Source organism: Oncorhynchus mykiss, chromosome 18 (genome assembly GCF_057628025.1).
Source record: "Oncorhynchus mykiss isolate SJ-2025 chromosome 18, ASM5762802v1, whole genome shotgun sequence".
NCBI classification, from domain to species: domain Eukaryota; kingdom Metazoa; phylum Chordata; class Actinopteri; order Salmoniformes; family Salmonidae; genus Oncorhynchus; species Oncorhynchus mykiss.
In genome coordinates, this window is record NC_143039.1 from 22,921,550 (window position 1) to 22,936,417 (window position 14,868).

The following is a 14,868-nucleotide window of genomic DNA, read 5'->3' on the forward strand; positions in this document are numbered from 1 at the left end:
TGGAGAAAACCGAAACAAGGGGAAAGGTACAAAGTAGGTGAGCATTGGTTGCCATGATGCTTGTAGCCTGTCGTACGTTTGTTAGTCTCTAGCAGCTACATTAGATATGTTGCACAGTATAGCTGGAGTTTTTACCATACTGTCATTCTAGCCCTTTCGGATCTACATGGGTAAATCCCCAAAAAGTTAACTGTAAACTGTGTACGTGATGATTAAACTTTGATTTGACTTGGAAAGTCCCTAAGTAAGGGGCCATGGGTCCCTTTGGTCAACATCCACCTTACCTTTGACTCTGAGCCGGGACGAGGTCTTGGATCTTCCCACAACGAAGGTCACGACCCCAGTGTCCCCGTGGCAGACGTTGACGAACACCAGCATGTGGGTTTTACCAAAGGACTTGAGGATAGTCTGGTGGCTCTCGCGTAGCTTCAGGCCATCTTTGAACCAGTGGACATCCATGTTCTCCTCCTCTACCTCCACACAGAACACAGCATTCTCCCCCTCTAACACGTCTAGTTTTCGAGGAAGTTTTTTAACAATTGTGCCTGTGGGTGAGAAAGAGCGTTGAGGGTCATGTACTGTATGGCTGTATATCCTGGAGAAAAAGCATTGGGTTTATAGAAAATAATTTAAAAACATAAAAAAAAAAAAAATTGTTTCAATAGTTCTGATGCTCAAAGAAGTATTTTCTAGACTGTATTAAATGAGTGAATGATACACTGCCATACTTCTTCCATACTATAAGACGTCTACCTACCTTTGACGGCCAGCTCAGCGATACTCTTCCCTCCATCAGGCATCTCACAGAGATAGACCCCATCGTCGTCCGCTCCCACATCTCGGATAGTGAGCCTGCGCCTGGTTCCGTTCTGCTCTATGCCGTATTTACCACCTGGCTGCAGTCTCTGGTCCTCCAGGTACCAGGCAGTAGGGATGCCCTCATTAGGTACCTCACACTCCAACACGGCCATGCCTCTCTCTCTCACCTCCACGTCTTGCAGAGACCGCCTGAACCGCACCACTGGAGCTGCACACGGGTGGAAAGGGAGGTAGTTGTGGATTGGTTTATACACTGTCTGGAAAACATATTGCAGTATGTCCCTGTATAGTATTTTTACAATGCTTTAGGCACATTTGAGGTTGTTTTTACAGTGCTTTAGGTACATTTTAGGTTGTTTTTACAGTGCTTTAGGCACATTTGAGGTTGTTTTTACAATGCTTTAGGCACATTTGAGGTTGTTTTTACAATGCTTTAGGCACATTTGAGGTTGTTTTTACAATGCTTTAGGCACATTTGAGGTTGTTTTTACAGTGCTTTAGGTACATTTTAGGTTGTTTTTACAGTGCTTTAGGTACATTTGAGGTTGTTTTTACAATACTTTAGGCACATTTGAGGTTGTTTTTACAATGCTTTAGGTACATTTGAGGTTGTTTTTACAGTGCTTTAGGCACATTTGAGGTTGTTTTTACAATGCTTTAGGCACATTTGAGGTTGTTTTTACAGTGCTTTAGGTACATTTTAGGTTGTTTTTACAATGCTTTAGGCACATTTTAGGTTGTTTTTACAGTGCTTTAGGCACATTTGAGGTTGTTTTTACAGTGCTTTAGGTACATTTTAGGTTGTTTTTACAGTGCTTTAGGCACATTTGATGTTGTTTTTACAGCGCTTTAGGTACATTTTAGGTTGTTTTTACTGTGCTTTAGGCACATTTGATGTTGTTTTTACAGTGCTTTAGGTACATTTTAGGTTGTTTTTACAGTGCTTTAGGCACATTTGAGGTTGTTTTTACAGTGCTTTAGATACATTTTAGGTTGTTTTTACAATGATTTAGGCACATTTGATGTTGTTTTTACAGTGCTTTAGGTACATTTTAGGTTGTTTTTACAGTGCTTTAGGCACATTTGAGGTTGTTTTTACAGTGCTTTAGGCACATTTGATGTTGTTTTTACAGTGCTTTAGGTACATTTTAGGTTGTTTTTACAGTGCTTTAGGCACATTTGATGTTGTTTTTACAGTGCTTTAGATACATTTTAGGTTGTTTTTACAATGCTTTAGATACATTTGATGTTGTTTTTACAATGCTTTAGGCACATTTTAGGTTGTTTTTACAGTGCTTTAGGTACATTTTAGGTTGTTTTTACAGTGCTTTAGGCACATTTGATGTTGTTTTTACAGTGCTTTAGATACATTTGATGTTGTTTTTACAATGCTTTAGGCACATTTGATGTTGTTTTTACAGTGCTTTAGGTACATTTTAGGTTGTTTTTACAGTGCTTTAGGTACATTTTAGGTTGTTTTTACAGTGCTTTAGATACATTTTAGGTTGTTTTTACAGTGCTTTAGATACATTTTAGGTTGTTTTTACAATGCTTTAGGTACATTTTAGGTTGTTTTTACAGTGCTTTAGGCACATTTTAGGTTGTTTTTACAGTGCTTTAGGCACATTTGAGGTTGTTTTTACAGTGCTTTAGATACATTTTAGGTTGTTTTTACAGTGCTTTAGGCACATTTGAGGTTGTTTTTACAGTGCTTTAGGTACATTTTAGGTTGTTTTTACAGTGCTTTAGGCACATTTGAGGTTGTTTTTACAGTGCTTTAGGTACATTTTAGGTTGTTTTTACACTGCTTTAGGCACATTTTAGGTTGTTTTTACAGTGCTTTAGGTACATTTTAGGTTGTTTTTACAATGCTTTAGGCACATTTCAGGTTGTTTTTACAATGCTTTAGGCACATTTTAGGTTGTTTTTACAGTGCTTTAGGTACATTTTAGGTTGTTTTTACAATGCTTTAGGCACATTTTAGGTTGTTTTTACAGTGCTTTAGGTACATTTTAGGTTGTTTTTACAATGCTTTAGGCACATTTGAGGTTGTTTTTACAATGCTTTAGGCACATTTGATGTTGTTTTTACAATGCTTTAGGCACATTTGATGTTGTTTTTACAATGCTTTAGGCACATTTGAGGTTGTTTTTACAGTGCTTTAGGTACATTTGAGGTTGTTTTTACAATGCTTTAGGCACATTTGATGTTGTTTTTACAATGCTTTAGGCACATTTGATGTTGTTTTTACAATGCTTTAGGCACATTTAAGGTTGTTTTTACAGTGCTTTAGGTACATTTTAGGTTGTTTTTACAATGCTTCAGGTACATTTTAGGTTGTTTTTACAATGCTTTAGATACATTTTAGGTTGTTTTTACAATGCTTTAGGTACATTTTAGGTTGTTTTTACAATGCTTTAGATACATTTTAGGTTGTTTTTACAGTGCTTAACCCAGATTTTAGGTTGTTTTTACAATGCTTTAGGTACATTTTAGGTTGTTTTTTACAGTGCTTTAGATACATTTTAGGTTGTTTTTACAATGCTTCAGGTACATTTTAGGTTGTTTTTACAATGCTTCAGGTACATTTTAGGTTGTTTTTACAATGCTTTAGGTACATTTTAGGTTGTTTTTACAATGCTTCAGGTACATTTTAGGTTGTTTTTACAATGCTTTAGGCACATTTCAGGTTGTTTTTACAGTGCTTTAGATACATTTTAGGTTGTTTTTACAGTGCTTTAGATACATTTTAGGTTGTTTTTACAGTGCTTTAGATACATTTTAGGTTGTTTTTACAATGCTTTAGGTACATTTTAGGTTGTTTTTACAATGCTTTAGGTACATTTTAGGTTGTTTTTACAGTGCTTCAGGTACATTTTAGGTTGTTTTTACAATGCTTCAGGTACATTTTAGGTTGTTTTTACAATGCTTTAGGTACATTTTAGGTTGTTTTTACAATGCTTCAGGTACATTTTAGGTTGTTTTTACAATGCTTTAGGCACATTTCAGGTTGTTTTTACAGTGCTTTAGATACATTTTAGGTTGTTTTTACAGTGCTTTAGATACATTTTAGGTTGTTTTTACAGTGCTTTAGATACATTTTAGGTTGTTTTAACAATGCTTTAGGTACATTTTAGGTTGTTTTTACAATGCTTTAGGTACATTTTAGGTTGTTTTTACAGTGCTTTAGATACATTTTAGGTTGTTTTTACAATGCTTTAGGCACATTTTAGGTTGTTTTTACAATGCTTTAGGTACATTTTAGGTTGTTTTTACAGTGCTTTAGGTACATTTTAGGTTGTTTTTACAATGCTTTAGGTACATTTTAGGTTGTTTTTACAATGCTTTAGGCACATTTTAGGTTGTTTTTACAATGCTTTAGGTACATTTTAGGTTGTTTTTACAATGCTTTAGATACATTTTAGGTTGTTTTTACAATGCTTTAGATACATTTTAGGTTGTTTTTACAGTGCTTTAGGTACATTTTAGGTTGTTTTTACAATGCTTTAGATACATTTTAGGTTGTTTTTACAATGCTTTAGATACATTTTAGGTTGTTTTTACAATGCTTTAGGCACATTTTAGGTTGTTTTTACAGTGCTTTAGATACATTTTAGGTTGTTTTTACAATGCTTTAGATACATTTGAGGTTGTTTTTACAGTGCTTTAGATACATTTTAGGTTGTTTTTACAGTGCTTTAGATACATTTGAGGTTGTTTTTACAATGCTTTAGGCACATTTTAGGTTGTTTTTACAATGCTTCAGGTACATTTGAGGTTGTTTTTACAGTGCTTTAGATACATTTTAGGTTGTTTTTACAATGCTTTAGGCACATTTTAGGTTGTTTTTACAATGCTTCAGGTACATTTGAGGTTGTTTTTACAATGCTTTAGATACATTTTAGGTTGTTTTTACAATGCTTTAGGTACATTTTAGGTTGTTTTTACAGTGCTTTAGGTACATTTTAGGTTGTTTTTACAGTGCTTTAGGTAGATTTTAGGTTGTTTTTACAATGCTTTAGGCACATTTTAGGTTGTTTTTACAGTGCTTTAGGTACATTTTAGGTTGTTTTTACAGTGCTTTAGGCACATTTGAGGTTGTTTTTACAGTGCTTTAGGTACATTTTAGGTTGTTTTTACAATGCTTTAGGCACATTTTAGGTTGTTTTTACAGTGCTTTAGGTACATTTTAGGTTGTTTTTACAATGCTTTAGGTACATTTTAGGTTGTTTTTACAATGCTTTAGACACATTTTAGGTTGTTTTTACAGTGCTTTAGATACATTTTAGGTTGTTTTTACAGTGCTTTAGATACATTTTAGGTTGTTTTTACAATGCTTTAGATACATTTGAGGTTGTTTTTACAGTGCTTTAGATACATTTTAGGTTGTTTTTACAGTGCTTTAGATACATTTGAGGTTGTTTTTACAATGCTTTAGGCACATTTTAGGTTGTTTTTACAATGCTTCAGGTACATTTGAGGTTGTTTTTACAATGCTTTAGATACATTTTAGGTTGTTTTTACAGTGCTTTAGGTACATTTTAGGTTGTTTTTACAATGCTTTAGATACATTTTAGGTTGTTTTTACAATGCTTTAGATACATTTTAGGTTGTTTTTACAATGCTTTAGGCACATTTTAGGTTGTTTTTACAGTGCTTTAGATACATTTTAGGTTGTTTTTACAATGCTTTAGATACATTTGAGGTTGTTTTTACAGTGCTTTAGATACATTTTAGGTTGTTTTTACAGTGCTTTAGATACATTTGAGGTTGTTTTTACAATGCTTTAGGCACATTTTAGGTTGTTTTTACAATGCTTCAGGTACATTTGAGGTTGTTTTTACAGTGCTTTAGATACATTTTAGGTTGTTTTTACAATGCTTTAGGCACATTTTAGGTTGTTTTTACAATGCTTCAGGTACATTTGAGGTTGTTTTTACAATGCTTTAGATACATTTTAGGTTGTTTTTACAATGCTTTAGGTACATTTTAGGTTGTTTTTACAGTGCTTTAGGTACATTTTAGGTTGTTTTTACAGTGCTTTAGGTAGATTTTAGGTTGTTTTTACAATGCTTTAGGCACATTTTAGGTTGTTTTTACAGTGCTTTAGGTACATTTTAGGTTGTTTTTACAGTGCTTTAGGCACATTTGAGGTTGTTTTTACAGTGCTTTAGGTACATTTTAGGTTGTTTTTACAATGCTTTAGGCACATTTTAGGTTGTTTTTACAGTGCTTTAGGTACATTTTAGGTTGTTTTTACAATGCTTTAGGTACATTTTAGGTTGTTTTTACAATGCTTTAGACACATTTTAGGTTGTTTTTACAGTGCTTTAGATACATTTTAGGTTGTTTTTACAATGCTTTAGATACATTTTAGGTTGTTTTTACAATGCTTTAGATACATTTTAGGTTGTTTTTACAATGCTTTAGGCACATTTGAGGTTGTTTTTACAATGCTTTAGGCACATTTGATGTTGTTTTTACAATGCTTTAGGCACATTTGATGTTGTTTTTACAATGCTTTAGGCACATTTGAGGTTGTTTTTACAGTGCTTTAGGTACATTTGAGGTTGTTTTTACAATGCTTTAGGCACATTTGATGTTGTTTTTACAATGCTTTAGGCACATTTGATGTTGTTTTTACAATGCTTTAGGCACATTTAAGGTTGTTTTTACAGTGCTTTAGGTACATTTTAGGTTGTTTTTACAATGCTTCAGGTACATTTTAGGTTGTTTTTACAATGCTTTAGATACATTTTAGGTTGTTTTTACAATGCTTTAGGTACATTTTAGGTTGTTTTTACAATGCTTTAGATACATTTTAGGTTGTTTTTACAGTGCTTAACCCAGATTTTAGGTTGTTTTTACAATGCTTTAGGTACATTTTAGGTTGTTTTTTACAGTGCTTTAGATACATTTTAGGTTGTTTTTACAATGCTTCAGGTACATTTTAGGTTGTTTTTACAATGCTTCAGGTACATTTTAGGTTGTTTTTACAATGCTTTAGGTACATTTTAGGTTGTTTTTACAATGCTTCAGGTACATTTTAGGTTGTTTTTACAATGCTTTAGGCACATTTCAGGTTGTTTTTACAGTGCTTTAGATACATTTTAGGTTGTTTTTACAGTGCTTTAGATACATTTTAGGTTGTTTTTACAGTGCTTTAGATACATTTTAGGTTGTTTTTACAATGCTTTAGGTACATTTTAGGTTGTTTTTACAATGCTTTAGGTACATTTTAGGTTGTTTTTACAGTGCTTCAGGTACATTTTAGGTTGTTTTTACAATGCTTCAGGTACATTTTAGGTTGTTTTTACAATGCTTTAGGTACATTTTAGGTTGTTTTTACAATGCTTCAGGTACATTTTAGGTTGTTTTTACAATGCTTTAGGCACATTTCAGGTTGTTTTTACAGTGCTTTAGATACATTTTAGGTTGTTTTTACAGTGCTTTAGATACATTTTAGGTTGTTTTTACAGTGCTTTAGATACATTTTAGGTTGTTTTAACAATGCTTTAGGTACATTTTAGGTTGTTTTTACAATGCTTTAGGTACATTTTAGGTTGTTTTTACAGTGCTTTAGATACATTTTAGGTTGTTTTTACAATGCTTTAGGCACATTTTAGGTTGTTTTTACAATGCTTTAGGTACATTTTAGGTTGTTTTTACAGTGCTTTAGGTACATTTTAGGTTGTTTTTACAATGCTTTAGGTACATTTTAGGTTGTTTTTACAATGCTTTAGGCACATTTTAGGTTGTTTTTACAATGCTTTAGGTACATTTTAGGTTGTTTTTACAATGCTTTAGATACATTTTAGGTTGTTTTTACAATGCTTTAGATACATTTTAGGTTGTTTTTACAGTGCTTTAGGTACATTTTAGGTTGTTTTTACAATGCTTTAGATACATTTTAGGTTGTTTTTACAATGCTTTAGATACATTTTAGGTTGTTTTTACAATGCTTTAGGCACATTTTAGGTTGTTTTTACAGTGCTTTAGATACATTTTAGGTTGTTTTTACAATGCTTTAGATACATTTGAGGTTGTTTTTACAGTGCTTTAGATACATTTTAGGTTGTTTTTACAGTGCTTTAGATACATTTGAGGTTGTTTTTACAATGCTTTAGGCACATTTTAGGTTGTTTTTACAATGCTTCAGGTACATTTGAGGTTGTTTTTACAGTGCTTTAGATACATTTTAGGTTGTTTTTACAATGCTTTAGGCACATTTTAGGTTGTTTTTACAATGCTTCAGGTACATTTGAGGTTGTTTTTACAATGCTTTAGATACATTTTAGGTTGTTTTTACAATGCTTTAGGTACATTTTAGGTTGTTTTTACAGTGCTTTAGGTACATTTTAGGTTGTTTTTACAGTGCTTTAGGTAGATTTTAGGTTGTTTTTACAATGCTTTAGGCACATTTTAGGTTGTTTTTACAGTGCTTTAGGTACATTTTAGGTTGTTTTTACAGTGCTTTAGGCACATTTGAGGTTGTTTTTACAGTGCTTTAGGTACATTTTAGGTTGTTTTTACAATGCTTTAGGCACATTTTAGGTTGTTTTTACAGTGCTTTAGGTACATTTTAGGTTGTTTTTACAATGCTTTAGGTACATTTTAGGTTGTTTTTACAATGCTTTAGACACATTTTAGGTTGTTTTTACAGTGCTTTAGATACATTTTAGGTTGTTTTTACAATGCTTTAGATACATTTTAGGTTGTTTTTACAATGCTTTAGATACATTTTAGGTTGTTTTTACAATGCTTTAGGCACATTTTAGGTTGTTTTTACAATGCTTTAGATACATTTTAGGTTGTTTTTACAATGCTTTAGGTACATTTTAGGTTGTTTTTACAGTGCTTTAGGCACATTTGAGGTTGTTTTTACAGTGCTTTAGATACATTTTAGGTTGTTTTTACAGTGCTTTAGGCACATTTGAGGTTGTTTTTACAGTGCTTTAGATACATTTTAGGTTGTTTTTACAGTGCTTTAGGCACATTTGAGGTTGTTTTTACAATGCTTTAGATACATTTTAGGTTGTTTTTACAATGCTTTAGGCACATTTGAGGTTGTTTTTACAGTGCTTTAGATACATTTTAGGTTGTTTTTACAATGCTTTAGGTACATTTTAGGTTGTTTTTACAGTGCTTTAGATACATTTGAGGTTGTTTTTACAGTGCTTAACCCAGATTTTAGGTTGTTTTTACAGTGCTTTAGGTACATTTTAGGTTGTTTTTACAATGCTTTAGGTACATTTTAGGTTGTTTTTACAGTGCTTAACCCAGATTTGAGGTTGTTTTTACAATGCTTTAGATACATTTTAGGTTGTTATTACAGTGCTTTAGGCACATTTTGGGTTGTTTTTACAATGCTTTAGGCACATTTTAGGTTGTTTTTACAGTGCTTTAGGTACATTTTAGGTTGTTTTTACAATGCTTTAGGCACATTTGAGGTTGTTTTTACAGTGCTTTAGGTACATTTGAGGTTGTTTTTACAATGCTTTAGGCACATTTGATGTTGTTTTTACAATGCTTTAGGCACATTTGATGTTGTTTTTACAATGCTTTAGGCACATTTAAGGTTGTTTTTACAGTGCTTTAGGTACATTTTAGGTTGTTTTTACAATGCTTCAGGTACATTTTAGGTTGTTTTTACAATGCTTTAGATACATTTTAGGTTGTTTTTACAGTGCTTAACCCAGATTTTAGGTTGTTTTTACAATGCTTTAGGTACATTTTAGGTTGTTTTTTACAGTGCTTTAGATACATTTTAGGTTGTTTTTACAATGCTTCAGGTACATTTTAGGTTGTTTTTACAATGCTTCAGGTACATTTTAGGTTGTTTTTACAATGCTTTAGGTACATTTTAGGTTGTTTTTACAATGCTTCAGGTACATTTTAGGTTGTTTTTACAATGCTTTAGGCACATTTCAGGTTGTTTTTACAGTGCTTTAGATACATTTTAGGTTGTTTTTACAGTGCTTTAGATACATTTTAGGTTGTTTTTACAGTGCTTTAGATACATTTTAGGTTGTTTTTACAATGCTTTAGGTACATTTTAGGTTGTTTTTACAATGCTTTAGGTACATTTTAGGTTGTTTTTACAGTGCTTCAGGTACATTTTAGGTTGTTTTTACAATGCTTCAGGTACATTTTAGGTTGTTTTTACAATGCTTTAGGTACATTTTAGGTTGTTTTTACAATGCTTCAGGTACATTTTAGGTTGTTTTTACAATGCTTTAGGCACATTTCAGGTTGTTTTTACAGTGCTTTAGATACATTTTAGGTTGTTTTTACAGTGCTTTAGATACATTTTAGGTTGTTTTTACAGTGCTTTAGATACATTTTAGGTTGTTTTAACAATGCTTTAGGTACATTTTAGGTTGTTTTTACAATGCTTTAGGTACATTTTAGGTTGTTTTTACAGTGCTTTAGATACATTTTAGGTTGTTTTTACAATGCTTTAGGCACATTTTAGGTTGTTTTTACAATGCTTTAGGTACATTTTAGGTTGTTTTTACAGTGCTTTAGGTACATTTTAGGTTGTTTTTACAATGCTTTAGGTACATTTTAGGTTGTTTTTACAATGCTTTAGGCACATTTTAGGTTGTTTTTACAATGCTTTAGGTACATTTTAGGTTGTTTTTACAATGCTTTAGATACATTTTAGGTTGTTTTTACAATGCTTTAGATACATTTTAGGTTGTTTTTACAGTGCTTTAGGTACATTTTAGGTTGTTTTTACAATGCTTTAGATACATTTTAGGTTGTTTTTACAATGCTTTAGATACATTTTAGGTTGTTTTTACAATGCTTTAGGCACATTTTAGGTTGTTTTTACAGTGCTTTAGATACATTTTAGGTTGTTTTTACAATGCTTTAGATACATTTGAGGTTGTTTTTACAGTGCTTTAGATACATTTTAGGTTGTTTTTACAGTGCTTTAGATACATTTGAGGTTGTTTTTACAATGCTTTAGGCACATTTTAGGTTGTTTTTACAATGCTTCAGGTACATTTGAGGTTGTTTTTACAGTGCTTTAGATACATTTTAGGTTGTTTTTACAATGCTTTAGGCACATTTTAGGTTGTTTTTACAATGCTTCAGGTACATTTGAGGTTGTTTTTACAATGCTTTAGATACATTTTAGGTTGTTTTTACAATGCTTTAGGTACATTTTAGGTTGTTTTTACAGTGCTTTAGGTACATTTTAGGTTGTTTTTACAGTGCTTTAGGTAGATTTTAGGTTGTTTTTACAATGCTTTAGGCACATTTTAGGTTGTTTTTACAGTGCTTTAGGTACATTTTAGGTTGTTTTTACAGTGCTTTAGGCACATTTGAGGTTGTTTTTACAGTGCTTTAGGTACATTTTAGGTTGTTTTTACAATGCTTTAGGCACATTTTAGGTTGTTTTTACAGTGCTTTAGGTACATTTTAGGTTGTTTTTACAATGCTTTAGGTACATTTTAGGTTGTTTTTACAATGCTTTAGACACATTTTAGGTTGTTTTTACAGTGCTTTAGATACATTTTAGGTTGTTTTTACAATGCTTTAGATACATTTTAGGTTGTTTTTACAATGCTTTAGATACATTTTAGGTTGTTTTTACAATGCTTTAGGCACATTTTAGGTTGTTTTTACAATGCTTTAGATACATTTTAGGTTGTTTTTACAATGCTTTAGGTACATTTTAGGTTGTTTTTACAGTGCTTTAGGCACATTTGAGGTTGTTTTTACAGTGCTTTAGATACATTTTAGGTTGTTTTTACAGTGCTTTAGGCACATTTGAGGTTGTTTTTACAGTGCTTTAGATACATTTTAGGTTGTTTTTACAGTGCTTTAGGCACATTTGAGGTTGTTTTTACAATGCTTTAGATACATTTTAGGTTGTTTTTACAATGCTTTAGGCACATTTGAGGTTGTTTTTACAGTGCTTTAGATACATTTTAGGTTGTTTTTACAATGCTTTAGGTACATTTTAGGTTGTTTTTACAGTGCTTTAGATACATTTGAGGTTGTTTTTACAGTGCTTAACCCAGATTTTAGGTTGTTTTTACAGTGCTTTAGGTACATTTTAGGTTGTTTTTACAATGCTTTAGGTACATTTTAGGTTGTTTTTACAGTGCTTAACCCAGATTTGAGGTTGTTTTTACAATGCTTTAGATACATTTTAGGTTGTTATTACAGTGCTTTAGGCACATTTTGGGTTGTTTTTACAATGCTTTAGGCACATTTTAGGTTGTTTTTACAGTGCTTTAGGTACATTTTAGGTTGTTTTTACAATGCTTTAGGCACATTTTAGGTTGTTTTTACAGTGCTTTAGGTACATTTTAGGTTGTTATTACAATGCTTTAGGCACATTTGAGGTTGTTTTTACAATGCTTTAGGCACATTTGATGTTGTTTTTACAATGCTTTAGGCACATTTGATGTTGTTTTTACAATGCTTTAGGCACATTTGAGGTTGTTTTTACAGTGCTTTAGGTACATTTGAGGTTGTTTTTACAATGCTTTAGGCACATTTGATGTTGTTTTTACAATGCTTTAGGCACATTTGATGTTGTTTTTACAATGCTTTAGGCACATTTGAGGTTGTTTTTACAGTGCTTTAGGTACATTTTAGGTTGTTTTTACAATGCTTCAGGTACATTTTAGGTTGTTTTTACAATGCTTTAGATACATTTTAGGTTGTTTTTACAATGCTTTAGGTACATTTTAGGTTGTTTTTACAATGCTTTAGATACATTTTAGGTTGTTTTTACAGTGCTTAACCCAGATTTTAGGTTGTTTTTACAATGCTTTAGGTACATTTTAGGTTGTTTTTTACAGTGCTTTAGATACATTTTAGGTTGTTTTTACAATGCTTCAGGTACATTTTAGGTTGTTTTTACAATGCTTCAGGTACATTTTAGGTTGTTTTTACAATGCTTTAGATACATTTTAGGTTTTTTTTACAGTGCTTTAGGTACATTTTAGGTTGTTTTTACAATGCTTTAGGTACATTTTAGGTTGTTTTTACAATGCTTCAGGTACATTTTAGGTTGTTTTTACAATGCTTTAGGCACATTTCAGGTTGTTTTTACAGTGCTTTAGATACATTTTAGGTTGTTTTTACAGTGCTTTAGATACATTTTAGGTTGTTTTTACAGTGCTTTAGATACATTTTAGGTTGTTTTTACAATGCTTTAGGTACATTTTAGGTTGTTTTTACAATGCTTTAGGTACATTTTAGGTTGTTTTTACAGTGCTTTAGATACATTTTAGGTTGTTTTTACAATGCTTTAGGCACATTTTAGGTTGTTTTTACAATGCTTTAGGTACATTTTAGGTTGTTTTTACAGTGCTTTAGGTACATTTTAGGTTGTTTTTACAATGCTTTAGGTACATTTTAGGTTGTTTTTACAATGCTTTAGGCACATTTTAGGTTGTTTTTACAATGCTTTAGGTACATTTTAGGTTGTTTTTACAATGCTTTAGATACATTTTAGGTTGTTTTTACAATGCTTTAGATACATTTTAGGTTGTTTTTACAGTGCTTTAGGTACATTTTAGGTTGTTTTTACAATGCTTTAGATACATTTTAGGTTGTTTTTACAATGCTTTAGATACATTTTAGGTTGTTTTTACAATGCTTTAGGCACATTTTAGGTTGTTTTTACAGTGCTTTAGATACATTTTAGGTTGTTTTTACAATGCTTTAGATACATTTGAGGTTGTTTTTACAGTGCTTTAGATACATTTTAGGTTGTTTTTACAGTGCTTTAGATACATTTGAGGTTGTTTTTACAATGCTTTAGGCACATTTTAGGTTGTTTTTACAATGCTTCAGGTACATTTGAGGTTGTTTTTACAGTGCTTTAGATACATTTTAGGTTGTTTTTACAATGCTTTAGGCACATTTTAGGTTGTTTTTACAATGCTTCAGGTACATTTGAGGTTGTTTTTACAATGCTTTAGATACATTTTTGGTTGTTTTTACAATGCTTTAGGTACATTTTAGGTTGTTTTTACAGTGCTTTAGGTACATTTTAGGTTGTTTTTACAGTGCTTTAGGTAGATTTTAGGATGTTTTTACAATGCTTTAGGCACATTTTAGGTTGTTTTTACAGTGCTTTAGGTACATTTTAGGTTGTTTTTACAGTGCTTTAGGCACATTTGAGGTTGTTTTTACAGTGCTTTAGGTACATTTTAGGTTGTTTTTACAATGCTTTAGGCACATTTTAGGTTGTTTTTACAGTGCTTTAGGTACATTTTAGGTTGTTTTTACAATGCTTTAGGTACATTTTAGGTTGTTTTTACAATGCTTTAGACACATTTTAGGTTGTTTTTACAGTGCTTTAGATACATTTTAGGTTGTTTTTACAATGCTTTAGATACATTTTAGGTTGTTTTTACAATGCTTTAGATACATTTTAGGTTGTTTTTACAATGCTTTAGGCACATTTTAGGTTGTTTTTACAATGCTTTAGATACATTTTAGGTTGTTTTTACAATGCTTTAGGTACATTTTAGGTTGTTTTTACAGTGCTTTAGGCACATTTGAGGTTGTTTTTACAGTGCTTTAGATACATTTTAGGTTGTTTTTACAGTGCTTTAGGCACATTTGAGGTTGTTTTTACAGTGCTTTAGATACATTTTAGGTTGTTTTTACAGTGCTTTAGGCACATTTGAGGTTGTTTTTACAATGCTTTAGATACATTTTAGGTTGTTTTTACAATGCTTTAGGCACATTTGAGGTTGTTTTTACAGTGCTTTAGATACATTTTAGGTTGTTTTTACAATGCTTTAGGTACATTTTAGGTTGTTTTTACAGTGCTTTAGATACATTTGAGGTTGTTTTTACAGTGCTTAACCCAGATTTTAGGTTGTTTTTACAGTGCTTTAGGTACATTTTAGGTTGTTTTTACAATGCTTTAGGTACATTTTAGGTTGTTTTTACAGTGCTTAACCCAGATTTTAGGTTGTTTTTACAATGCTTTAGATACATTTGAGGTTGTTTTTACAATGCTTTAGATACATTTTAGGTTGTTATTACAGTGCTTTAGGCACATTT

At 31.5% G+C, this 14,868-nt stretch overlaps 1 protein-coding gene across 1 annotated transcript in view; it reads right to left on the reverse strand.

The window, feature by feature from the left end:
- LOC110495436 (obscurin-like protein 1) overlaps nt 1-14,868 on the reverse strand; it is a 52,724-nt gene that overhangs the window by 13,380 nt on the left and 24,476 nt on the right. Inside the window, exons 3-4 of the mRNA XM_036951937.2 lie at nt 758-1,027; nt 285-545 (exon numbers count right to left, since the gene is read on the reverse strand). Coding sequence (XP_036807832.2) covers nt 285-545; nt 758-1,027 — 531 coding nt within the window. The remainder of the gene's footprint in view (nt 1-284; nt 546-757; nt 1,028-14,868) is intronic.